At 40.1% G+C, this 27,899-nt stretch overlaps 2 protein-coding genes, 1 non-coding gene and 1 pseudogene across 13 annotated transcripts in view; 2 read left to right on the plus strand and 2 right to left on the minus strand.

The window, feature by feature from the left end:
- The window catches only part of ECD (ecdysoneless cell cycle regulator), a 35,475-nt gene extending 28,544 nt beyond the window's left edge, over positions 1-6,931 (plus strand). For 2 of the 4 annotated variants that reach the window (XM_035268002.3, XM_078345593.1), the window contains exon 14: positions 1,843-2,123. In XM_035268002.3, coding sequence (XP_035123893.1) covers positions 1,843-2,073 — 231 coding nt within the window. In that variant the 3' untranslated portion in view covers positions 2,074-2,123. Of the gene's footprint in view, positions 1-1,842; positions 2,124-6,623 lie in introns of those variants that run through there. The other 2 variants (XM_054242313.2, XM_002756242.7) reach the window with 2 other exon arrangements.
- Positions 3,893-23,585, minus strand: NUDT13 (nudix hydrolase 13). 8 transcript variants are annotated; one of them, XR_013524918.1, is made up of 10 exons: positions 23,473-23,585; positions 21,555-21,675; positions 19,521-19,612; positions 14,487-14,626; positions 12,570-12,704; positions 10,893-10,999; positions 9,665-9,790; positions 9,111-9,222; positions 7,805-7,996; positions 3,893-6,078 (listed from the first exon to the last, which is right to left on the minus strand). XR_013524918.1 is itself a non-coding variant. In XM_054242329.2 (10 exons), exons 3-9 carry the CDS (start codon positions 19,601-19,603, stop codon positions 6,401-6,403), a joined length of 720 nt encoding a protein of 239 aa, XP_054098304.1. In that variant the 5' UTR covers positions 19,604-19,612; positions 21,555-21,675; positions 23,473-23,585; the 3' UTR covers positions 3,893-6,078; positions 6,383-6,400. The 8 variants fall into 8 exon arrangements, 6 of the variants coding, with proteins under 6 accessions (XP_054098304.1, XP_054098302.1, XP_078201741.1 ...); XM_054242329.2 differs by lacking the exon at positions 7,805-7,996 and adding an exon at positions 6,383-6,417; XM_054242327.2 differs by having other exon boundaries at positions 7,805-7,959.
- Positions 8,420-8,548, plus strand: LOC118146589 (small nucleolar RNA SNORA11). The gene has a single exon (XR_004732440.1). It is a non-coding gene; the product is annotated as a small nucleolar RNA SNORA11 (small nucleolar RNA).
- Positions 23,586-24,094: 509 nt separating the features above from the next.
- On the minus strand, positions 24,095-24,371 carry LOC118146300 (translation machinery-associated protein 7 pseudogene; annotated as a pseudogene).
- Positions 24,372-27,899: the final 3,528 nt, after the last annotated feature.

A 27,899-nucleotide genomic window follows, 5' to 3' on the forward strand; every position in this document is an offset into this window, starting at 1 on the left:
GTTAAAAAACAGCTGGATGCAGTGGCTCACGCCTATAATCCCAGCACTTTGGGAGACTGAGGCAGGCGGATCAGGAGGTTAGGAGATCCTGGCCAACACGGTGAAACCTCATCTCTACTAAAAATACAAAACTTAGCCGGGCGTGGTGGCATGCGTCTGTAGCCCCAGCTACTCGGGAGGCTAAGGCAGGAGAATCACTTGAACCTGGGAGGGAGAGGTTGCAGTGAGCCAAGATCACACCACTGCACTCTAGCCTGGGCGATAGAGTGAGACTCTGTCTCCAAAAAAAAAAAAGTGTAATGTTCTTTCTCAAGAGCTTTTGAGACTATGCCTCAGGCCACAGTGGATTAAAACATAAAATAACATAAGTAAATAAATAGAGATAATCTTAAGCATCCAAGTAACTTTCCAGTTTTAACAGTTTGTTTTGTATGTTTCCCTAATTTAGAGCCAAATTTATAATTCACCTTCCATTTATATTTTCATACTAGTTTTTATGCCATCCCTGTCTAATCCTAAACAGAGGTGTTATGGAAAGGGCAAGGACCCTGGAGTCTTATGGGTTAAGGTTTGAAGTGTAGCTTAGCTGTCCACTGTGAATGTATCTATAAACCATTAATCCTCATGTCATAGAATTAACATGAGAACCAAATGAGACAGCAGTAAAACCTATAATAGGCCTTTAATTAATGTTAATTCCCCTTGCTTTGGTCATCTAAACCACTTTAAAACTATAATCACTTCCAGAATTGTCAAAATCTAGTAGAAACCATATATTAGATTTATCTAAAGCAGTATTTCTTAAATTTTAATGTGAATATAAACCAAGGATCATGTTAAAATACAGATTCTGATTACTCAGGTCTGGGATGAAGCTGAGGTTTTTCTTTTATTATTTTATTATTTATTTTTTTGTTTGAGATAAAGTCTCCCTCTGTCACCAAGGCTGGACTGCAGTGGCGCGAGCTCGGCTCACTGCACCCTCCGCCTCCTGGGTTTAAGCAATTCTCCTGCCTCAGCCTTTCAAGTAGCTGAGACTGTAGGTGAGTATCACCATGCCTGGCTGATTTTTGTATTTTTAGTACAGACGGGGTTTCGCCATGTTGCCCAGGCTGGTCCCAAACTCCTGACTTCAAGTGATCCACCCACCTCGGCCTCCCAAAGTGCTGGGATTACAGGCATGAGCCACTGCTCTCAGCTGAGATTTTCCATTTTTAATAAGCCCCAAGCAATGGAGATTCTGCTTCTCCATGGACTACACTTTGGGTAGCAAGGATGTAAAAATCTATCAAGCTGTAATCTTTGAAATCCTTTCCCCAGCCTGTGTAATCAGAAGCCCAGCTAACAATTTAGTCTTTGTGGTTGGAACCACAAAGCCTTGTGTTTTACTTTTAAGCTTTTTCTTTGGAGGAAAAGAAAGGAACACTCACTTCTTTCATTTTGAAGAAAATTTACAGTATTACTACTTTTTATTTTTTTCTATCATCTCAAACACACGTGTGTATTCTTTCTTTCTTTTAAGACTCTTAGACAAGTTATAAAGGTACCTTCTTAATTCTTTTATCCCTTGAGCTCTTTCAAAATAGACATGCAATTTATTCAATTTGGAGGAATTTTTCCTGGGAAGAAGTGTGTTATAATCTGTAGAACCAAGTTTTAATATGTGTGCTAGGCCATACAAGTTTTTAGACTTCATTTTCAGTTTATATCACCAAGGTTAAGAAGGTTCCTTTTTAAGTTGGAATGCAGATTTACACTGTTGCTTAGTTATCTTTTAATTGTAACCACCATGCAACCTAATGATATATTATCCCATAATTTTCTTTTCCCTCCATGAATAAGAAACCTGTATCCCGGACTACTGATAACAATTCAGATGAGGAAGATTCTGATACAGGAGAATCTGTTATGGCACCAGTGGATGTAGACCTGAACCTGGTTTCAAATATATTGGAATCCTATAGCTCCCAAGCTGGACTAGCAGGACCTGCTTCCAATCTTTTACACAGCATGGGAGTGCAGCTGCCTGACAACACTGATCACAGACCAACAAGTAAGCCAATGAAAAATTAACCAGCAAATTTAGCTTCTCTTCTTTCTTTTTAAATAAATATTGAATCAAATTCTGTTCATTTCTAATTTACTCATTTGGTAAAAATGTTTCTTCATTACAAGTTTTACAGATTGACTTCTCCTCCATGCCCCAAATGTGGCCCTCTTAGCACAAGTCTTTGTGATCTCAACTGTGGTTTACACACAAGGTTTTGAACTCAGCAGGGTAGAACCTAGCCCCTAGACAGCCTTGAGATGAGATTCACACACTTCATTCTAAGGACACACCCTCCCACAATATATCCTTGGGGTAATTCTAAATGTTTAATTTCTCCCTTACCTTTATTCATTCTCAGATGAAAATTTCAAGTTGACACTTTTGGACATGATAAATCATTCACTTTTTCGTTTTTTTATTCTGACCTTATGAATGCATTAATGCCATTATCATTCACTTTTTCTTTTTTTTTAGTGAGGCATAACATACATATGGTTAAGTACACAAATCTTAAGTGTACAGTCAGTGAATTTTTTTGCATGTATGTACCTAAACCAAGATATAGAACTTATTTACTTGTTAAATAACAGGTTATATCTCAATATAGGTCATATACCAAAAAATTTACCCTTTAAATTATACAAGTCAGCGGCTTTTAGTATATTTACAAACTTGTGCAACCATCAGCACCATCTAATTCTACAATATTAGAAACCCCATGCTCACTAATAGTCTCTCATTCCCTCCTACTCCTAGCTCCTAGAAACCACTGGTCCACTTTCTATCTTTATGAATTTGCCCATTTGGGACATTTCATACCTGATACTATACTTGTTTTAATTAATTGGTTTGATATTTAATATAACTGATATATTTATTGCAAGGTGACATGTTTATTTCTTAAAATGATTCTCATATTCCTCTTAAATCAAGTATTATCTATATATCATAAAATTCACCATTAAAAGAAAAAGAAAGTCTTCTCTACAGATAGCTTCAATATTGACCATGTTTTTATAATCTAGGTCTCTGGATTTTTCGTTATTATTGTATATAGGAGAGAGATGCCCTTACCATGTCTTACCCTATCCAAGTAAAAACAATGGAAATAATTTCATACTGTTAGCTTTCCAGTGACCAAGGGAGGAATTAGGAAAGTGGTGTAGTAGAGTTCTCATTTGAGAACTTACTATCAAAAACTAATAAAAATTAAATATGGCCAGGCACGGTAGCACATGTCTGTAACCCCAGCACTTTGGGAGGCCAATGCTGGTGGATCACCTGAGTCAGGAGTTTGAGACCAGCCTGGCCAACATGGTGAAATCCCATCTCTACTAAAAATATGAAAATTAGCCAGGCGTGGTGGCAGGCACCTGTAATCCTAGCTACTTGGGAGGCTGAGGCAGGAGAATCGCTTGAACCTAGGAGGCGGAGGTTGCAGTGAACCAAGATTGCACCATTGCACTCCAACCTGGGCAATGAGCAAAACTCTGTCTCAAAGATAGATAAACAGATAAATATACCATAGTCCACTCCAATCCTTTCTCTTATTTTTATAACAGTGTTCATTGAAGTGAACTAAGGAGTGAACTAAGAAAGTAACACATCAGATGATACTGTATTTTTATTATCTGTTTTGAGGCTACATTTCTCATGTTAAAAATGGGGTCCAGATACTTTTGACCTGACATGAAAAATGTTATTAAAAAAAATGGGGTCCAGAATGCCATCCCAGCTTGACTATGAAAAAAAGGTTTTCCCCCATTGCACTTGTGGTACGTTAGGTTTTTCTTCATTGAGGACTAAATATTGTGTAGAGAAAGGGCAATAGACAGGCAAAAATAGAAATTAATTTTTTTTTTTATTCTGGTTACCAGGGTTGACTTTCAGCCAGGCTTACAAGATTTTACATGCTTTTCTATTCTGCATCACGCACCCAGATGGGCTCTATTTATCCTTAGCACCTTCATAATTAATTGCCCACATATATGTTCTCAGGTCATGTAGGCCCTGTACAAAAGTTTCTTTTATTTTTCTGCCATTTTTAGTACCCCAAGCCTGCCCTTTTCTGCCTCAGCTTTCAAATATCCTTGGGGTTCTATAGCAAAGCTCTCTTCCCACTCACTACTGAGAAGCAAAGTTCAATGTTGCAGCTCCTGCTGTTAGCCATTCTCATCTTTTCTTTTCCAAAAACACATTAATCAAAAAACAAACAGTTACTCCATGGTAAGTTTGGGAAACTCATAACCAGGAATTCCACACACTCCCCTTTCTATCAGTATTTTCAGATTGGGGATGTGTACACATGTGCTCACAAACACACCCACATAGCAGTAGAAAAGATTGGGAGATGGTAATACACATGGACCCTGAACTGTTTTCTTCTAACTGCAAGATATGAAGAAATCTCAGGACCTCTCTTTTGTGAGTGCTTTTCTCTTCTGCATGCTGGGGTCAGCCCAGGTAAAGGCAAGCTGCCAATCTAACAAGACAATCAGGTCCCATCACATATTATCCTTCAACATTTCCTGATAAAGGCACTTTGATTTCCCTGAAGCAATGATGGTTTGCTGGCATTGGAGAGAGCAGTGATGTTTTGGGATCAAAAGGAAATTCCGTGCTTTAACTTTTCTAGTTCTAGAATCTCTTTAGTCTTGTGGGACTTTGGGATCTAGTCCTATGAGACTTTGATGTGTAAATAACCTTAGGGTCTGGAGCTTGTGTCTTTAATCACAAATTAGTGACTAGAATCTTCTGAAAATATTATTTCCTCTTTTCAGCAAATATCTCTGACATTTCTCCTGCACATTGCTTCAGTTGTTCCACTGACTTGAAACCTGGACTTAAATGTTCAATTGTCACCAATAGGGGTCTTCTCCCCTACCCACAAATTCTCACCTTGTAAAATTTTCTCAATCCATAGGACAGAAAAAGACATCAGAACAAAGGTGTGGACATTTATTTTCTTTCCCCAAATAAATTTCTCCCTTATGGCATCATATATGAATGATGAGAAATCCTAAATTTAGTTTATTCCATAAAGTTTAAGAAATAGGTCAGGTTTGGCATCTGTTTATCTCCACTAATCCCTTTGTTAATCAACACTTCGTGGATATACAAATGCCAGCAACTGTTTTACATTTAGGAAAACAGGCATGGCAAAGTGATAGTGTTTCCCTGGGTCACAAATTATTATGTAACAGAGCTGAAAACAGAAAAAAAAGACTTACTGTCTGGAGTCCCATTAGGATTCTACTACCTCAACAGAGCCTCATGGCATCTGATTTATTGTAAAGTACTCTCAGTAATAATGACTTAATTAGGACTTTTATTTAAGAATGTACCTGTACATGAATTTTAAAATGTTATACTATGCTATTTTTCTTAATTCTGCAAGGGTAACAAGTAACTCAGTAATGACTTGAAATTTGCAATATATTTTCAATACTTAGATAAAAGTTTTAACCAAATATACAACAGGCACATTTTGGCAGTTAGTGTAAACACAGCATTAACAAGCCATATGCCAGAAGATGTTTGCTTCCAAGGCCTTGGAACAAGGGCCTACGTTCAAACTAATGCTTCCCTCTTCACCCTGATTTTGACAGTTGACAGCTCATCAGTTTTCTTCTCACACTGGCTTTTTGGATTGCCCATTAGTAGGAATTTCTTCCATTAACACTGATGATAGAGGCGTCTTTCTCTGCTCTGCCCTTCTGAGGTCCTTCTGCAGCTAGTCTTTGTCACTTCTCCTTTGTCAACTGATCTCTAGTTTGTCCCTCAGGAATACCAAGGCGAGATCTAAGATCTAAGTGACTTGATCTGGCCTAAGCAGGCAGGGAAGAAGAGGTCTGTTTTTCCACCCACTCCTTAATTAGTTGGTGGGAGATGGCTAACTTAGGGGGCAGCCAAAATGGCAAAGTCCCATTCTGTTGCTGAGTATAAGGGCCCTTTCTCTTCAGGGCTGTGGCTACCTCATGATGACTGAACCAGGCAGCTGTCTCTAATTCTCTCAAGTTCACCTGGATCTGAAAGACATAAGGAAGAAAAGGATGTAAGGTCAGGAGCTACAAAATTTAAAATACTATGGCCAAAGGTCAGAAAACGGTTCCAGAACTAAGCAATATTAGGAGATAATGCCTGGGATCTCCAGGTTAGGTAAAAGTCAGTTCTAGATACTGCCCAGAAGCAAAAGAGGCATAATTAAGAGGTGAGAATTAAATAAATTTGTAACATAGTAAAACAAAGATAAGATACATTAAATAAATCCTGGAAATACAAATACTAAAATATTAAGAGTGGTTAACATTGAGGGCAAATTATGAATAATACCTATTTTTCCTTGTGCCGCTATTGATTGAATTTTTCTATTAAAAAAGAACATATAAATATTACTTTTTATTTTTTTTGAGATGCAATTTCACTCTTGTTGCCCAGGCTGAAGTGCAGTGGCATCATCTCAGCTCACTACAACCTCCATCTCCTGGGGTCAAGTGATTCTGCTTCAGCCTCCTGGGTAGCTGGGATTACAGGCACCTGCCACCACACCTGGCTAATTTGTTTCTATTTTTAGTACAGACTGGGTTTCACCATGTTGGCCAGGCTGGTCTCGAACTGCTGATCTCAGGAGATCCATCCACCTCGGCTTCCCAAAGTGCTGGGATTACAGGTATGAGCCACCATGCCTGGCCATTCTTTTTTTTTTTTTTTTTAAGGATAAAGGTTAATGGTAATCAAAAGTATAGTCTCATCTTTGCAAGAAACTAATGCAAATTCCCCAGGAAGCTGAAATAGATTATATATTCTATAAAAACCAAAACATACAATAGCCAGACTTTGACAGGCAAAGACCATCTGTCAGGGATGCTACAGAAGTGCAAGATGAGATTAGGTAAGACAACATCTAGCCAGGTGCAGTGGCTCATGCCTCTAATCCCAGCACTTTGGGAGGCTGAGGTGGAAGGATCACCTGAGGTCAGGAGTTTGAGACCAGCCTGGCCAACATGGTGAAACCCTGTCTCTACTAAAAATACAAAAATTACTCAGGCATGGTGGTGGGTGCCTGTAATCCCAGCTACTCAGGAGGCTAAGGCAGGAGAATGGCTTGAATCCTGGAGGCGGGTTGCAGTGAGCCAAGGTTGCGCCATTGCACTCCAGCCTGGGGCAACAAGAGTGAGACCCCATCAAAAAAAGAAAAAAAAAAGAAAGAAAGAAAGAAAAGAAATTGTCTCATGATTGACATATATGCAAGGGAGAATGGAGATTATTTGCAAATTCCTTGAGGATATAAATCATATTTTATTTATTTTTGAGATATTTTATTTTATTTATTTATTTTATTTTGAGTCTTGCCCTGTAGCCTAGGCTGGAGTACAGTAGTGTGATCTCAGCTCACTGCAACTTCTGCCTCCTGGGTTCAAGTGATTCTCCTGCCTCAGCCTCCTGAGTAGCTAGGATTACAGGCATGCGCCACCACACCCAGCTAATTTTTGTATTTTTAGTAGAGATGGGTTTTTGCCATGTTGGCCAGGCTAGTCTTGAACTCCTGACCCCAAGTGATCTGCCCACATCAGCCTCCAAAATGTTGAGATTACAGGCGTGAGCCACCATGCCCAGCCTTAAATCATATTTTACAAATCTTTATATAATCTAGACAATGCTGGACTAGACAATTACATAATAAGTACTTGCTGATGAGCAGATTGGATGAAGCAAAAGAAATAATCACAGCATAAGGGAAACATAATAACTTACTTCTGTCTGCCCTGGTTTCACAGTTGCATGGTAAGCAATCATGAGTGAGCTATTAGGAAAGGGCCAGTGCTGGGATGCACAGTACTGCAGGCTTTCCACCTCCAATCCCACCTCTTCTGCAACTTCTCGACGGACAGTCTCTTCCACACTTTCACCTACAAGCACTCAGATTAATTCAGGACAGCCCTGTAGCTGGAAGGGTGATACAGACAGCCCATTTGAGAAAGGTTCCAAACACTGGCTCCAAAGTTTCAATGAAATGCTCTTGGGAGGGTCCTAAAACTCCAAGTCTTTCCAACAATAAGAATCAGGTCCAGAGTTTTGTGTTGAACCACAGTGCTTAAGCCTGCTAGGTTAGTTATAATGCAAAGTAAGGGTGACAGTAGGAGGGACTATTGCCCTCAGCTTTCATAAAATTCCACTTTTCACCATTTGCAAATTTGACCCCAATAGACTGGAGAAAAAAACAACCTCTAAATAAATACTGAATTCTAGCTAATGTTATGCATGCTGAAATAGTTAGGGAGAAGTATACTAACATCTGCAATCTATTAATGAATAGATAGATGGGCAGCTATGTGATAAAGTAAGTGTAGTAAAAATTCATGGAATCTAGAGGTGTGCTCAGAGCAGGGGGCCTGAAGAATGGTTCCTCTGTTTATAACACACCCAACAGGAATCTGGAGTCATTGAGATGAGAGGCGTGAAGCTTGTGGCCTCCCTACAAACAAATGCTCTACATGTGAAGAGGGAAAAATGTATGGAATCTGGGTAGTGGGTATATGGGTGTTCACTATATAATTATTTCAACAATCTCATATGTTTGAAAATTGGCTTAAAAAAATATTAGTGTGGCTCACACCTGTAATCCCAACACTTTGGGAGGTCAAGGCAGGCAGATCACTTGAAGCCAGGAGTTCAAGACTGGACTAGGCAACATGGTGAGACCTATCTCTTAAAAAAAAATTTTTTTTAATTTAGCTGGTCATGGTAGCCTGCACCTGTAGTCCTAGCTATTCGGGAGGCTGAGGTGGGAGGATTGCTTGAGCCCAGAAGGTTGAGGCTGCAGTGAGCCATGATCGTGCCATTGCACTCTAGCCTGAGCAACAGGATGAGACTCCATCTCAAATAAAAAGGAAAGGAAGAAAAAAACATATATATACATATAGCCAGAAAGCAGTTTTCTTGACATGATAGAAAAGAATGTGATTGGGAATCCAAGCACTATAGCAACAAGAAAGAGAAACACTTACTAGTAAGACTTTATATCTTCCAGTGTCACCTGTATATCCTCTACACTCCTTACCTATATCACAAAAACCTGCCAAGGCAGAATACATTCCCTTGGGAAAGGAGCTTTGGCGGGCAAGCAGGCATCGGGTCCCATCTGACACCAGAGTGATCACCACAGGAGCCACCTAGGAAAGGGGAATGGAAACTGAGATGCTGGCACTTTGGGGCCTGCCAGCAGGCTAAAGCAATGTATAATTAAGAAATTGTGCCGGGCGCGGTGGCTCAAGCCTGTAATCCCAGCACTTTGGGAGGCCGAGGCGGGTGGATCACGAGGTCAAGAGATCAAGACCATCCTGGTCAACATGGTGAAACCCCATCTCTACTAAAAATACAAAAAATTAGCTGGGCATGGTGGCACATGCCTGTAATCCCAGCTACTTAGGAGGCTGAGGCAGGAGAATTGCCAGGAGGCGGAGGTTGTGGTGAGCCAAGATCGTGCCATTGCACTCCAGCCTGGGTAACAAGAGCAAAACTCCATCTCAAAAAAAAAGAAATTGTACAGGCTTCCTTCCCCAGGACAGAGCAATGCACAGTCTTGGATTACTGTCCTCTTACAGCAATGCTTACCTGTGGATAATAGATGATATTATTGGAAGGGCACACACGCTTGCTGCCAGCCAGGTTCTTCTTGGTGGGCTGCCCACTTCTGCTGCAGAACTGATGAGCATCATGCCAGCGGAGAAGAGCTTGAGCCTAGGAACACAAAGATAGGCCTGGTTTCATTTGGAGAGAATTCAGGGCTCATCTTTAACAGCCCTGGGCCTAGTATCTGGAGCAACTCAGGGAAATGCCAATCCCTTTCCAGCTCACGTAATTTAAATGGTTACTGTTTAAATTTTAAGACAAGGAAACTAACTGAACATATTCCTCTAGCAACAAAAATCTGGATAAAAGAAAGTATTTTTTAAATGTATTATGATTTTAAACATATAACGTATATAAAGTAATAAAACGAACACCCATGTATTCACTAACTAGCTTAAAAAGAAAACATTTCCAGTAAAGTTGAACACCCCGAAATGTTCTTCTCCCTAGTATAGTTGGAATTTTTTGCAACTAAAAAATGTTTAGAGGTTTCTTTTTAAATTAAAGGCACAATAAAAATACTTTAGCAAGTGATATCTAAAGCTGTGAGGGCAAGTCATTAAAGCAATGTAAAATAATTTATCATAGGGAAAACATGATACTGTACATGTCATGCTGTGTGGGTCGTTAAAAATGTTTATGTGGAGCCAGGAGCCATGGCTCACACCTGTAATCCCAGCACTTTGGGAGGCCGAGGCGAGTGGATCACGAGGTCAAGAGATCGAGACGATCCTGGTCAACATGGTGAAACCCCGTTTCTACTAAAAATACAAAAAATTAGCTGGGCCCGATGGCGCATGCCTGTAATCCCAGCTACTCAGGAGGCTGAGGCAGGAGAATTGCCTGAACCCAGGAGGCGGAGGTTGCGGTGAGCCGAGATCGTGCCATTGCACTCCAGCCTGGGTAACAAGAGTGAAACTCTGTCTCAAAAAAAAAAAAAAAAAGTTTATGTGGCTGACAGATCCTGTTGCCATAGATCTGCATGTCCTTAGGAGACAATGGCCTTGACAGTGGTTCTGCCAAAAATAAGGACAAAAGAAGGAAGAATAAGCAATCTTCCTACAGCACATTGTCCTGCCAGTGTTTGTAGAAAGGACTATAATTAGCAAAAGAAGAAATCAGACCACTCTAGCCTTGTGTATATACACATGGATTTGCCCATATATACTGCTTTACTAAATTTCCTACAGAATGAGAAATCAAAATCTACCGTGGACAGCAAGGAGGCATCCTTTGCACTGAGTTGAAAGAGAGCCTTTCTCAGCTCAATGAAAGACCCCTTGAGCTCTGTCTCCATTTCAGGTTTGGGTAAGGAGGCTAGAAAATTAGAAAAGATAATGAAATTAAACAAATGACAAACTTTGCCTCAGGGCCTCTCTCCAGTCTATCCTGTTAAAACTGTTTCCCAAACATGCCTCATAAGATTCAACTGGAGAAAGTAAAAAATATCCAGGTTCTCAGCTGGGTGTGGTGGCATGTGCCTGTAGTCCCACCTACTCAGGAGGCCGAGGCAGGAGGATGGCTTGAGGCCATTGGGAGTTCCAGGCTACATACAGTGGACTGTGATCACACCTGTGAATAGCCACTGCACTCCAGTGAGACCCCATCTCTAAAATTTAAAAAAGGCGAAGCACGGCATTTTGGGAGGCCAAGGCAGGTGAGTCACTTGAGGTCAGGAGTTTGAGATCAGCCTGGCCAACATGGTGAAACCCCATCTCCAGTAAAAACACAAAAATTAGCCAGGTGTGGTGGTGGGCACCTGTAATCCTGGCTATTCAGGAGGCTGAGGCAGGAAAATCGCTTGAACCTGAGAGGCAGAGGTTGCAGTGAATTGAGATCGTGCCATTGCATTCCAGCCTGGGTTTCAGAGCAAGACTCTGTCTCAAAATAAATAAATATATAAAGTAAAATTAAAAATCAAGATTCTCAGGCCCCTACCTGGAGATTCTAAACCAGCTGGCATGGGGTGAGGCCCAGCAATCTCTATTTTTTGTTTTAACAAGCACCAGGTGATTCTTATATTCAGGATATTTCTCAAGATCTTTGGGGCAACAAGAACATTTGCATTAGCTTATCCTTGGAAAAGAGATGAAGTGGAACCTTATGGTTCCTATCTGAACCTCATCCCAGCATCACTACATTTACACCTAGACCATTAAAGACAGAAGGAAAGCCTGATAGGAGCCATGAGCCATTAGCAAAGTGGTTCCCAACTGCAGGTTTCTGGACCCAGAGCTACTCTGTGGAAACATTTTTATTCAACTGTATCGATAAAAGAAAGATGATGTCGTAAGTTTTTTAACATTTCTTATGGCATATTGAAGTATACAAAATGTATAAGCCAGGTGTGGTGGCTCATACCTATAATCTTAGCACTCTGGGAGGCTAAGGAGGAAGGAAGGACTGCTTGTGCCAGGAGTTTGAGACCACCTGGGCAACATAAGGAGACCCCCCCACCTCTCTGAAAAAAAAAATTAAAAATTAGCTGGGCATGGTAGCACATGCCCAGGAGGCTGAGGATCACTTGAGCCCAGGAGGTCAAGGCTGCAGTAGGCTGTGATTGTGCCACTGCACTCCAGCCTGGGCAACAGAGCAAGACGCTATCTCAAAAACTAACTAACTAAATGAATAAAATGTATAATGGTACAGAGACTAATACAATAAACATTCATGTACCCACCACCTAACTTAGAAAGCATTAAAATGTCTTTTATTTTCATTTAAATGATGATGATAGTAGATGACAGTATTTTTAATGTCCTTTTTTAAAAAACAGAAAGTTGATAACCTTTTGTATTCCCAAATTTTCCTTGAAATTTTACTATTCTGTGAAATCTCAAATTCTGAAGACCACTGGCAAGTACCCATTAGGAACAATGTTATGTACCACTTATGGAAGAGGAGTTATCCAGGCCTAGATCCAGAGCAAACCATGCTTCCTGCTGCTCGGAGCATCCAATCAGCACAGAATCTTCTATTCTTTGTGCATCCTGTCCAAATTTACCCAGGAGCCTTTCCAACTCTAAGAAAGGAGAAGGGAGAAAACCAAAATACAGGCGTTTCTGTTAAATCACTACAGCCACATTAGACTCACAGAAAATCATCTACTTCAGCTTAAAGTGGGTATACTTGGCTTCCAGTTGCTGCCCTGCAGCTAATTAGCTGTGTAACCTTGGTCTAACCATTTAACCTCTCCAGGCCTGTTTTCTCATTTGCAATCAGAGGACTTTAGACCAAAGAAGGAATTCTTGTATAACATTGTATTACTCTATGACTGTATCATGAAAGGAAAATATCCTCTAGTTAGTAAGATGCATGATAGTTAACTTATTAAGGCATTGGAAAAAAAATAAAAAGTATCACACTTAAAATGGTAGAGACCAAGGGTGGAGGCAGGGAGGATCACTTGAGGCCAGGCGTTTGAGACCAGCCTGTGCAACATAGCAAGATCCTGTCTCTACAAAAAATAAAATCAGCTGGGTGCAGTGAAGTGAACACCTATAGTCCCACTACTTGGGAAGCCAAGGTAGGAAGATCTCTTGAGCCCAGGAGTTCAAGGCTGCAGAGGGCTATGATTGCACCTCTGTACTTTAGCATGGGCAATAGAGACCCTGTCTCAAAAAAAAAAATAAAAAGGTACAGACCAATCCAGTTCTATAATTAACCTCCAGAATGCGCTACTTTTGTGGAACAAAGTACAGTAGAATACTCATCTGAGATGCCAGTCTCTAAAAAATGAGTGCTGTGTAGGGAAAAATCCTATATACTTGTTCATGAAGGACTTAAATTTATTTGTTCATAAAACATATAAAAAACCATAAAACAATATTAACGTTGCTAAATCTCTAAATAATGTTTAGTGCCTTCTGATGGAGTCCTCAGATTCTTCTGCATTGCTAGAAACTACCTATCCAAGTATTCCAACATCCGATCTATAGAGGAAATTCAGTGGCACTACAGAAGTTAGTCAGTATATAGTGACTCATATAAAACTGAAAGTTCACATTTTGTTTTCTGCTTTTGAGACTCCACCAGGCTCTACTGATTTTTTGTTTTTGAGTAGAGATGGGGTCTCATTATGTTGCCCAGACTGGTTTTGAACTCCTGGGCTCAAGCAATCCTCCCACCTCAGCCTCTCAAAGTGCTGGGATTATAGGTATGAGCCACCCAACCCAGCCAAAGTTTGAATTTGAATAACATCTCAGTGGCTAAGACATCTTTAGTTATATATGCTAAAAGAGTTCTAAAAGCAAATTCATTTTAATTCACTTTTAATCTTGACCCTTCTAGTAAAAGTGAAGTTATGATGGAAGTCTTAATTAGAGTAACAGTGTATACCTCCATGAAGGCTGGAATTCACTGCTCTAAGTCAAAGATTGGCAAAGTTTTTCTGGAAAGAAATACTAAATATTTTAGGCTTCGTGAGTCATACAGTCTCTGTCACAACTCTGCATTGTAGGGCAAAAGTAGCCATAGATAATATGTCAGTGAATGAGTATGGCTATGTTCCAATAAAAATTAACTTACGAAACAGACAGCAGGTACAATTTGGACAGCAGTTTTGCCAACCTCTGGTTTAAGGCATTAGTGGTTCATTTCATCACCAAATAATATTTGACTGGACAACTAGAGTTCATACAATAAATTATTAGTTGGCAGAAGCAGTTATACAAGCATGAGACTCAAAAGCTTTTTGAAAAATCTAGACTCCAAAGTTCAAGGATCTTTCTTAGAATTCATTATGGAGTGAATTCTGCTTAGTAGACACAGGCTGGTCAACTCTGCTGGTCCACTCTGGACTTACCAAATAGGCTATGCTGGGGGGCCAGGTATTGATGTGCTGAAGTCTGAAGCAGAGGAGCCAGACCATGAAAGAGGTAAAATGCTCCTGTTTGCTGGGCTTTTTTACATGCATCATCGTCTTCCTTCAGTTCAAATAAATACCTGTATTTTGGAAATAATCAAACCATTACAAAACCACACTTAGTTATTTGTATAGCATTCGTCTTTGAGAATGCTCCTGCTGCCTCCCTTTCCTACCATGGTTATTTCCCTTTATATATCTGCAACCTAATTTGCTCCAAAAAGGATTTGAGATGGCTATAGGTAGTCATTCCCTCTTTTGTCTTACTGCGTACCTCGCGCATACTTCTGTGGTTGCACTATTGGTTTATTTGTTCATTTGTCTGTCTCCTCTGAGAGACTATGATTACCTTAAGGGGAAGGTATGCTTTACCCAGTTGTGTATCTCTGAGTTAGCATATCAAATGGCTCGATTGAATAAATATTTATTAAATTGAACTTCAAGGGTAATAAATATTTACTGAATTGAACTTCAAGGTGCTCTGCCAATATTACACTGTGAGGCAGAAATTTACATGCAGTGGAGTGAAAGGAAAACAAGTACAGTGATAAAACATCAACCACAAAATACCTAGAGATGGGAACAGACTTTTACACAGCAGACAAAGAGCAAATACTATCTTCAGTGATCCTCATTCAATCTAGGGAGGATAAAGAACAAATTTTACCTTCAACATACCCTTACTTCAAACATCTAGATCCCAAAGTAGATCCATTAGCTCCTTATCACTAGCAATGGGGGCATTGATGAAACTATACTTCTTAACCTATTTAATAAGGATAGTATTTTCATTTTCTTTTCTTTTTTTTTCTTTTTGAGATGGAGTCTTTCTCTGTCACTCAGGCTATAGCGCAGTGGCACTTCCGCCTCCCAGGTTCAGGCAATTCTCATGCCTCAGCCTTCTGAGTAGCTGGGATTACAGGCATGCTCTACCATGCCCCGCTCATTTTTGTATTTGAGTAGAGATGGGGTTTCATCATGTTGGCCAGGTTGGTCTCGAACTCCTGACCTCACGTGATCGGCCCTCGGCTTCCCAAAGTGCTGGGATTACAGACATGTGCCACTGCACCAAGCCACAGTATTTTTAGTAGCCAAAATGAAAATGTGGAAAAAGGGAGCATCCTCCTATTCTTCATTTCTCAAAAAGAGGCAATAGTAATGGGGTAAGTACTAGGCTTTTCCAGTACCGTCATTAAGGGTGGGCTGAGTCTCTCCCTTGTGATCAGCAGGGACAGAATGCATATTCCCCTGGGACCTTAGGGTTAACCATTTTTGCCTGTCCCAAGCCCTAAAACAGACTCTCAGGTAAAAACTGGCTTCTTTTGTCAAGTGGGAAAAACAGTTTGCAGATATTTCCTGTGGGATCTGGGAACTCTTGTAATACTGGTAGGCAAAGTTTGCTCAGCATGAAAATAAAAAGCAAAAAGACAAATGCACTCCCGTGGTATCTTTCAGAAGCTATTCTGACAGTATGATAAAAGGGGTTACAATGAGCTCTTTATAAATAGAAGACAAAAGAAACCTGATCTTTTAAGACTCATGATATTTTTAAACTTATTATGAGTGACTGTAGCCTCCTGGGGCAGAGACTCAATGTATGTCAAAGAGAGACATGTGCCACTCAGAAGTTACCAAATATAAACAATAGAGCAAACACTGCTGCCTTCGTAAAAGCACAGAAAGAGTGGTACAACCCGTCCTTGCCCTAATGACCCTAAAAAGCAAAACACCCACAAAACACCCAGGTTAAGGTCTTAGACCCAGGGCCTCACTGGAACTGGAATTGAGATCCAAAAGTTCCTTACACTCCTCTGGATCGGGAACTCTTATTTTTAAAAATTCATTTTCCCTTTTCAGTTATAATAGCACAGAAATTGCTAAGATTATCAAATCTGAAAATATTTAGATTATTTTAAAGCATTTATTTCTTATTTTAATAGTAAAAAAGGTATTTAATAATCAGAATATACAGTTGTCAATTTTTTGAAAAGATAATCATCAAAATCCCACTACTCAGGGATGATAGCACTGTTTACACTCTGGAATTTTCTAAACAATTAATATTATACATCAATACATATATAATTATAGTTAGAATCCATCAACTCTGCTAATTTGTAGCCTTTTTTCTTAAACATATGGAAACATTTTCACATCATATTCTTTATTGATAGACTTTTATTCTTTTCTCTCTCTTTTTTTTTTTCCGAGATAGAGTTTTGCTCTTGTCCAGGCCAGAGTGCACGATCTCAGCTCATTGCAACTTCCACCTCCTGGGTTCAAGTGATTCTCCTGCCTCCCAAGTAGCTGGGATTACAGGCATCCGCCACCACGCCAGGCTAAGTTTTGTATTTTTAGTAGAGATGGGGTTTCACCATGTTGGCCAAGCTGGTCTCAAACTCCTGATCTCAGGTCTGGTCTCGGCCTCCCAAAGTGCTGGGATTACTGGCGTAAGCCACCCCACCCAGCCTCATTATTTTTATTCATTCTTAAATATATTTATTTAATCACTTTAACATACTTAACTTTTAGACTCTATTCAATAATTTTGTTATTGTTCTTATAGTCTGTTTAAGGAGTGCAAGTGACCTAAATGTTCAACAATATCTGAAACAAGTATCACAATTTTGTTGTTTGTTCACTTCTGTTCATGTAGGATTATATGTTTATGTGCCTCTAATTTTTGTTTTGCTTTGAGACACTCTATCAGGCAGGCTAGAGTGCAGTGGCACGATCTCAGCTCATTGCAAACTCCACCTGCCAGGTTCAAGCGACTCTCCCACCTCAGCCTCCCGAGTAGCTGACACTACAGGTGCACGTCACCATGCCTGGCTAATTTTTGTATTTTTAGTAGAGACAGGGTTTCACCCTGTTGGCCAGGCTGGTCTTGAACTCCTGATCTCAAGTGATCTGCCTGCCTTGGCCTCCCAAAGTATTGGGATTACAGGTGTGAGCTACTGTACCCAGCCTTTATGTGCCTCTAAATTTTGGACTGGGTACTCATGCTTGGTAGGGCTTTATATGTAGGAATCACTGGTTTTGAGTATATACTTTCCTATACGAAGTTTTATATTTGTATGTACATGGTACCCCAGGGGTATTTTCAGTCCAAGATTATGACTTCAATTTATTTCTTAGGCTGGGCGTGGTGGCTCACGCCTATAATCCTGGCACTTTGGGAGGTAGAGGCAGGAGGACTGCTTGAGCCCAGGAGTTGGAGACCAGCCTGGGCAACATAGCAAGACCCTATCTTTACAAACAAATAAATTAAAAAAAATTAGCCAGGCATGGTAGTACACAAGTAGCTAGGCATGTGATCCTAGCTACTTGGTGGGAAATTGCTTCAGCCTGGGAAGTTGAGGCTGCAGTGAGCTATGATCACACCACTGCATTCCAGCCTGGGTGGCAGAGCAAGATCCTGTCTCGAAAAAAAAAAAAAAAAAAAATATTTCTTAAGGGTTAAGGGTTCTAGGACCATATCACTCAGGTGGTATAAATTTAACCCTTAAAACTGTATGAAAGCAGGCTAGTGATTTCAAATTCACAGATTTCAAATTTCTCCAGGTTGAGACAAAAAAGTCTTTATCATCTTCATATGCTATTGCAGATTTTTTTTTCCAATCCTACCTTTTACTGAAGTTTAGCTCTTGGGGAGAGGGGGTGGAGTTATCTACCTTATTAACAGGAAACGTCGTGAAATATTATTCGATACAGTTTTTTCATCTGAAGTAACAGGTATAGAACAATATAGTTTTAACATGTTTATTATTCTATTGTAGTATCTTAATTTACTTAATTTCTCTCTTACTGTTCATTCATTCAACAATACTTTAGTGCCTACCATATGCCAGGCATTGTTTTACGAAGTAGGTATACCACAGTGGAAAGAAAAAGTCTGATCTTAATAGAACTTATATTCAAGTATGTGAGATATTTTAGATATTATTGGATATTCAGTTTGTTTAAAAATTTTCAGCCAGGTGTGGTGGCTTACGCCTGTAATCCCAACACTTTGGGAGGCCAAGGCAGGTGGATTGCCTGAGCTCAGGAGATCAGACCAGCCTGGGCAACAATGGCAAAAGGCTGTCTCTACACAAAAACACAAAAATTAGCCAGGCATGGTGCCATGTGCCTATAGTCCCAGCTACTTGGGGGGTCTGAGGTGGGAGGATCACTTGAGCCCAGGAGATCAAGGCTGCAGTAAGCCAAGATTGTACCACTGCACTTCAGCCTGAGTGACAGAGTGAGACTCCCTCTTTAAAAAAAATAAAATAATTTTTTTAATGTTTACTGGTTTATTATAAAGGATATTACAAAGGACACAAATGAAGAGATGCATTTGGGTCAGATATGTGGGGGGAGGGTGCAGAGCTTCCATGCCTCCCTGGGTGTGCCACCCTCCAGGAATCTCCATGTGTTCAGCTATCCAGAGGCTCTCTGAACCCTATCCTTTTGGGGTTTTCTGGAAGCTTCATTAAAAAGGCATGATTGACAACCATGTAGAAATGTGATTGGACAAAATGGTTATGAGTTCATACTAATAGACTGACAGGAAACTCAGCAAGGCCTGTCTGTTCAGGTTCTTCTTGGCCTCTCTATGCAGCCTTCCTTCCTTTGGAGTATGGGGCATGACCCCTCTGGAATGAAGGTCTTTGGACCCGCAGTCAGATTACAGCCCTGCCGTAGGCAGGTAAAAGGACAGGAGAAGGTAAAAGAGATTTTGTTTCCTGAGGCCTGCCCCTGAGGTCTAAAGTGTCCCATGTTATAACAAAAGACTGTAATAAGGGCCATGGGAGTTATGAGCCCATGGGAGTTATGAGTTTATATACACACACATACATATATATATATATATATATATATAATGATGTATATAATCTTAAACCTAATTTTAAATATATATATATAATGATAATATCACAATAATTTAATGGGCCAAACGGAATAATCAGAGCTCAGCTGGTCAAAACTCACCGTGTCTTAGTAACATAGGTTGACAGCAGCCTATAGCACCAAAATAATTTTCTCTTGAAAGCTATTCCACAATACAGGGACATTGTCAGGTCCTTAGGAAAAAAAAAAAGGAGTTTAAAACAAGTCATAATATGAAATTTAAAGTAATGCATTGCCAAGAGGGTTATATTTTAAGCCAGGATGGGAAAGACAAGTTCAACAGGAGTCAGGTGATCTTCTTTCTAAATTGTATTTCTACCCTTAAGTATGTATGGGATCTCATCATTTCAGTACTTCTTTCATAATCTGAAAAACTGAAACCTGTTCTACCTACCTAGAATAAGAATGAAGTAGAAGGAATCCTGTAGATAAGAATATATAATGATGGGGGGTGGGAGTTAGGGGAGGGACAGTGGGGGTGGGGAGGTTGGGGAGGGATAACATTGGGAGAAATACCCGATGTAGGTGATGGGGGGATGGAGACGGCAAACCACAATGGCATGTGTGTACCTATGCAACAGTCCTGCAAGATCTGCACATGTACCCCAGAACTTAAAGTACAATTAAAATATATATATATATATATATATATAGTCACAGCATTAGGAAATTTTTTCAGAAGGCAACTATGCAAATTCACATGGATCCAAGATATTTTCTATATTTTTTGTAGCTTATTGGGAACGAAAAAAAAATTTGTAACTGAAGAATCCATTCTGGCAGAGCTGGTCCCTTTAAATTATATATCAGTATTTTATTCCCCATGAAGAGTACCTTTCACATTGGCAGTAAAAAGAAAAAAGAGCCAAGAATTCAGTACAGTTAAATAACCAACCACCCTTTCACTGTGCCTCAAGAAAGCAAGCTTTGACACTAAATGACCAAGGAACATCTAAAGTTTAGTCCTACTTCCTGATTGCATAATCATGAATCACTGATGACGAATCCTTGGACAATTTTGGCTACAATCTATGTGCTAGCCATGGGTAAAATATATTTAGTAAATGACATTCAGCAAAGTATTTATTGAGTACTGACTTTATTCACGGTCCCCTAAAGAACACAAAAATGTAAAGGATGAAAATCCCTGCCCTCAAGGAACTCTAGCAGGAGAGAGAAAACAAACATCTAGCCAGCTTTCACAGAAGGCAGTATGTGATATGTGGGTTGCAAAGCACGCTAGGAGGTTATTAAAAGTATTATTCCTACTTTAGTAACCTCAAAACTAGTATGACATACTAGAAAAAATGTATTTGAAGTCATTATTTCTGGCTCATACAGCACTCAGAATGTAAACTGGTATAATTTTTTATAGGTTGATTTGGAAATATCTATTAAAGTGTCAAATATTAAGCCTCCCTTTTACTTTCAAAATTCCATGTTTAGGAATTTACCCTAGGAAGGAAAGGATAGTACAAGTTAACTGAAAATTATGATAAGATGGATTAGTATGGGACTTAAGAACAAATAGAAAATAATGTAACAGTGAAAAATATATATATAGTAACAGGGAGAGATACTTAGAATATATTATTAAGTAAACAAAAAAAGCAAGGAGGAAATTGGAGGAGATGTTGGTCAAAGTGTACAAAGTTTCAGTTAGGATGAATAAATTCTGGATAGCTACTGGGCTGTATGGTAACATAGTTCATAATGTATTACATACTTGGAAATTACTAAGAAAGTAGATATTAACTGTTCTCACCACAAAAAAATAAATAGGTGAGGTAATGGATATACTAGTTTGCTAGATTTGATCATTTCACAATGTATACCTGTATCAAAACATCACATTGTAAACTATAAATACAGATATTTTTTGGTTAATTATACCTTAATAAAGCTGGAGAAAAAAAAAGTAACAGTTGGTTAACATGAACTAATTAGTTTATAAAGAAATGGCCGGGTGAAGTGGCTCACGCCTGTAATCCCAGCACTTTGGGAGGCTGAGGCAGGTGGATCATGAGGTCAAGAGATTGAGACCATCCTGGCCAACATGGTGAAACCCCATCTCTACTAAAAATACAAAACTTAGCCAGGGATGGTGGCCCATACCTGTAGTCCCAGCTACTCAGGAGGCTGAGACAGGAGAATCGCTTGAACCCAGGAGGCAGAAATTGCAGTGAGCCAAGATTGCACAATTGCACTCCAGCCTGGTGACAGAGTGAGACTCCATCTCAAAAAAAAAAAAAAAAAAAAAAGGACACAGACATTTATATACTAATACACATAAATTATATGTATTTATTTATATTTTTCAAATGACTAGAACTATACATACCAAACTGTCAGGAGCGACTAATTTGAGGGAGTGGGGTGAAGATAAAGATTGAAAAATGTGCCTGTAATTTTTACTTTATTTATTTTTCTATACTTAAAAAAAAATTAGCCATGTGTACTTATTCCTTTTAAGGCAAAAGAAAAGCCTATAAAATAGTAGTTCCTGAGACAAACTGCTTAAGTTACCTCCATGCCAAAGTTCCCAAAAACACCTCAGCTTATTCCTTGAGCCAAAGGAATTCATTTGGTGAGTTTCTTGGACCCTGGGAACTGCTGCTTGATGTTTTGCCTACTCTCTGCTACTAAATTAACCTTAGCCAGTTGTAGATTATCATGGCCTGCTGACTCATGAGTTGATCGTCACAGAGCTATTTATATTTTTAAAAGTCCAATGTTTGAAAGAGATGAAAGGTAATAGCACTCTTCCCAACTATTAAATGATGATGCAAGGTTCTTTAACATTAATATTTTCTCTGAACGCTCCCTCCGTGACAAATGATTCTCACATATCTCTTATCCTGTTCATCGTTCCAGAAGAAAGATTAATTTTTTTTTTTTTTTTTTTTTGAGACAGTTTCGCTCTTGTTACCAAGGCTGGAGTGCAATGGCGCGATCTCGGCTCACCGCAACCTCCGCCTCCTGGGTTCAGGCAATTCTCCTGCCTCAGCCTCCTGAGTAGCTGGGATTACAGGCATGCGCCATCGGGCCCAGCTAATTTTTTGTATTTTTAGTAGAGACGAGGTTTCACCATGTTGACCAGGATGGTCTCCATCTCTTGACCTCGTGCTCCACCCGCCTCGGCCTCCCAAAGTGCTGGGATTACAGGCTTGAGCCACCGCTCCCAGCCGAGAAAGATTAATTTACAAAGCACTACAGCATGACAAAAAGCACATCTTGAATCTTGTGGTTACTTCTACTGAGAAGAGGCCAGGTTCCCTAATATTTAAGAGAGCTGTTTTGAGAGTCCATTTCTCTATGACTGTGGACCTCCTCGGGATGGGGAAATATGGAAAACTGAGGAACCATGGGAATACAGCTTTGAAGGTCTCACTGACCTGCTTTACAGTTTGCTTTCTAAAAAATAATTTTTCCTCCCTTAACTCAAAAATTAAGACACAGGCTGGACGCGGTGGCTTACTCCTGTAATCCCAGCACTTTGGGTGGTCAGGAGTTCCAGACCAGACTGACCAACATGGTGAAACCCGTCTGTACTAAAAATACAAAAATTAACAACAACAACAACAAAAATACAAAAATTTGCCGAGTATCGCGGCAGGCACCTGTAATCCCAGCTGCTCAGGATGCTGAGGCATGAGAATCAGTTGAACCCAGGAGGCAAAAGTTGCAGTGAGCCGAGATTGTGCCACTGTACTACAGCCAGGGCGACAGAGTGACACCCTGTCTCAAAAATGAATAAATAAATATTTAGGCACAATGTGAGAAGTTAGCAAGTTCCATTTTTAAATGAGTCTCCAAAAAAGTATCAGAAAATTATTAGCTGTGGTTACTGAGATAGCTCTACAGTTGTGAGACAAAACTATGGTCATATTCCTGGTTTCTGCAACAAGGAAGAGATTAAGCAAAAATGGTAAAATGCTGTTACCAAGACCTTTTTTCAAGTTATGATCATGTCTCCCTGTGAAGTCCTTCCTGCACTTAGAAACTGAGCAGGTTTCTGTTTGACTGTACTCACTCTGAATTATTTTCGGGGCACCTTCCTAGTCCTCAGGAATCAGCAGGAAGAAGGAAACTCCAAAGGTTCATGTTCAGTGGCTTCCTTTCCCCGGAGAGATCATTGCTGCTTCTGCCACACTTCCCAGAATCCTCTTAGAGATGCACTCTGGGAATTGTAGTTCAGTTCCCAGGCACGCTGCTGTGTTCTCCAACTGCAAGTTAACCATGATTGTCAAAAGCATGATCCTCTAAGATCTTATTACCAAGAGAAGTACTGTATCCTTGGAGAAAGTCGATAGCATTAGATCCATTTTTTTTTTCTTGTCCTTTCAAACGAGTTGGTTTAATTTCAGGTGATACAAAGTTTAAGGTAGAACAAGGACCAAAGATCAGACTCTGGCAAGATTCTGAGCTGGTTTTACTTTAAATTCACAGTTATGGTAGGAATGACTTAGTGAAAACAGCTAAAGAGATGATAAGCCACTGTACTTTTTTCTTTTTATACAAAAGTTTATTCTTAAATGTACAATAGCTCCAAGACAACACTTAATTCCAGCTATACGTGGCAAAAGATGCTGGTGGCTCACACGGGATTACAGGTGTGAGCCACCATGCCCAGCCAAGAGAAGACATTTTACAGATGTTTAAATACAGATGAAATAAAGGGTCACCATCTCCTCAGGGACAAGGAACAGCTTACTTTTTGCCAGATTTCTTAATTCCATCTGTGGCCAGGGGCCACTTCCCTGTGGCCTTTGCTTTTAGCTCTTCGAGTTTCTTCTGCCCTTCTTTTTGTTTCTGCTTGAAAGCCTTATCTTCCTCGTCCATTTCCTTGGCCTGCTTCTTGGGTTGTTTCAGGGGCATCTTCTTGCTACCTTCCCAGCCGGACATGGCACCTGCTGTCCCTTTCCCAGACCCTGCCCGATCCATTTTTTAATTAAAAAAGATAAAGTCATTAAATCCACCCTCATACACAGAAGGCATAATGAGGCTGGGGTTGGAATGAAGTAGGGGTGGGAATCAGATACCTTTCAGCCTTTCTATATATCTAGTTATCTGTCTGCACACTTTGGAACCAGCTCTAAAATTTCATGGAATTCTTCCAATTTAAAAGGATAGGAATCTGTATAGATTTGTTTTGGCTTATGGTAGGATTTATTTCTTGATCAGAGGAAGAGCATTCCATTTGACTGGAAGCAGTCTCCTAACAGAAATACTTTGGTTCTGCTCTCTTCTCGTTGTACTACTAAAGTTACTTCCCTATGAGATAAGACACTTTTTTTTTTTTTTTTTTTTTTTGAGATGGAGTCACTGTCGCTCAGGCTGGAGAGCAGTGGCACTATCTTGGCTCACTGAAAACTCCTCCTCTGGGGTTCAAGCAGTTCTCCTGCCTCAGCCTCATGAGTAGCTGGGATTATAGGCATGTGCCACCACATCTGGCTAATTTTTGTATTTTTAGTAGAGCCAGGGTTTCACTATGTTGGCCAGCCTGTCTTGAATTTCTGATCTCAAGTGATCCACTTACCTTGGCCTCCCAAAATGGCGGGATTACAGGTGTGAGCCACCATGCCCAGCCAAGAGAAGACATTTTTGAAGTCCACTCATTCAACATATATTTAATGAGTACCCAATGCACCTGGGACTGTTATAGGAGTAGGATACAGCAGCAAACAAAACAAGAAAATCTCTGTCCTCATGTAACTTACATTCTAAAAGGGGAAGACGAACAAGTAAATGTGTCATATGGTTATAAAGCTTAGAAAGAAAAATTAAGCAAGGTAAATGGATTAGTTTGCTGTTGTATGTAGGATAGTCAGCCTCATTGTTAAGATAATATTTAAACAAAGACCCTGAAGAAGGTGATGAAGAAACCAAGTTCATATCTATGGGAAGAGATTTGTAGACAGAGCAATAGGCAAAGACCCTGGCGTGGGAGTGTGTCTTGCACATTTTAAGAAAGAGCATGGTGGTCAGAAATGAGATCAGAGTAGGCCAGACACGGTGGCTCACGCCTATAATCCCAGCACTTTGGGAGGCCAAGGCAGGCACATTGTTTGAGGTCAGGAGTTTGAGACCCACCTGGCCAACATGGTGAAACTCTGCCTCTACTAAAAATACAAAAATTAAGGCAGGTGTGGTGTCATATATCTGTAGTCCCAGCTACTCAGGAGGCTAAGGCATAAGAATCGCTCAATCCCAGAGGCAGATGTTGCAGTAAACTGAGATTACAGCACTGCACTGCAGCCTGGGTGACAGAGCGAGACATAATCTCAAAAAAAAAAAAAAAAAAAAAACCCAGATTGGTTCATTATCCTTAAGGAAGACACAGAAAATTGTAGAGAAGCAAGATAGAAAGTCAATGGATTCTAAGGAGATGGAGAATCATGCTTAGGGGGAAATTGGGGCTCTAATAATTTAAAAAGTCAAAATAACGATTTTTTGTAGTAATTGTTAAGTGCTATAATAATAAAAATAGCTCAGACTGAGCATTTGCTGTGTTCCAGGCACTATGCTAAGTGTCCCATGTGTTTGTCATTAATCCTCACATTCTATGAGATAGTATTAAAATTCATACTTTAGGCTGAGTGTGGTGACTCACACCTGTAATCCCAGCAGTTTGGGGCTGAAGATTGCTTGAGTTCAGGAGTTCAAGACACCAGCCTGAACAACATGAAATACCATCTCTACAAAAAATACAAAAATTAGCCAGGCATAGTGGCATGTACCGGTGGTCCCAGCTGAGTAGCTCAGGAGGCTGAGATAGGAGGCTTGCTTGAGCCCACGAGGTTGAGGCCACAGTGAGCCGAGATCATGCCACTGCACTCCATCCAGACTGGCAACAGAGACCCTGTCTCAAAAAAAAAAAAAATGCACTTTACAGATGAGATAACAGAGGCCTAGAAAAGTTAATTTGTCCATATTTACACAGCTAGTCAGTAAAAGGGCTGGGATATTAACCTGTAATATCTGCCTAACTCAAGAAAGAATCTGTGCTTTTGACCACCATACCATAGACCTGGATTGTGTCTCTGACTGGGTATGAGGTAGGAAAACTGAACATACATATTGGAAAATATTGGAGTGACGGAAAGGATCCCATGTTCATAGATTGGAAGGCCTAATTTGGTTAAAATGGCATACTCCCCAAATTGATTTACAGATTCAATGCAATTTCTATCAAAATCTCATCTGGCTTTTTTTGCACAAGCAACAAAGGAAAAAAATAGGACATTATCAAAATTTTTAAAACTTTGTGCTACAAACAATACCCTGAAAAATGTAGAAAGACAACCCATAGAATTGGGAAAAATTACTGCATGACATGTATCTGATAAGGGACCTGTATCTAGAATATGTAAAGAATACTTAAAACTGCCAGGTGGGGTGGCTTACGCCTGTAATCCCAGCACTTTGGGAGGCCGAGGTGGGCAGATCACGAGGTGAAGAGATCGAGACCATCCTGGCAAACATGGTGAAACCCCCTCTCTACTAAAAGTACAAAAAATTAGCCAGGCGTGGTGGTGCGTGCCTGTAGTCCCAGCTACTCCGGAGGCTGAAGCAGAAGAATTGCTTGAAACCGGAAAACGGAAGTTGCAGTGAGCCAAGCTCGTGCCACTGCACTCCAGCCTGGTGATAGAGCGAGACTCTGTCTCCAAAAAAAACAAAAAAGAACACTTAAAACTTACAACACAGAGCCAGGCATGGTGGCTCACACCTGTAATCCCAGAACTTTGGGAGGCTGAGGTGGGTGGATCACAAGGTCAGGAATTTGAGACCAGCCTGGCCAATATGGTGAAACCCTATCTGTACTAAAAAATACCAAAAAAATGTGTCTAAACATCCTGCTTATACCACACACACACACACACACACAAAACCACACCAAAAAAATTAGCTGGGCGTGGTGGTGTGCGTCTGCAGTCCCAGCTACTCAGAAGGCTGAGGCAGGAGAATCACTTGAACCCAGGAGGTGGAGGTCACAGTGAGCAGAGATCGCACCACTGCATTGCAGCCTGGGTGACAGAGTGAGACTGTCAAAAAAATAAGAAAACCTTTTAATACAGTAATAAAAAGATAAAAAACCAAATTTAGAAATGAGCAAAGGATCTGAAGATCTGAATAAATATGCCTTCAAGGAAGATACAAAAATGACCCATAAGCACATGAAAAGATTTGCATGAGAGATGCAAATCAAAATCATAATGAGACATCATTTTATACCCACTACGATAGCTACAATCAAAATGCAGATAATGACAAGGAGTGGTGAGGATGTGGAGGAATTGGAATCCTCATACACAGCTGGTAAGATTGTAAATGGTGCTGCTGCTTTTGAAAACAGTTTGGCAGTTCCTCATAAAGTTAAATATAGAATTACCAAATGACCCAGCAATTTTACTCCTGGGTGTATATTCCTAAGAGAATTGAAAGCAAATGTCCACAAAA

Source organism: Callithrix jacchus, chromosome 12 (assembly GCF_049354715.1).
Source record: "Callithrix jacchus isolate 240 chromosome 12, calJac240_pri, whole genome shotgun sequence".
NCBI classification, from domain to species: Eukaryota; Metazoa; Chordata; class Mammalia; order Primates; family Cebidae; genus Callithrix; species Callithrix jacchus.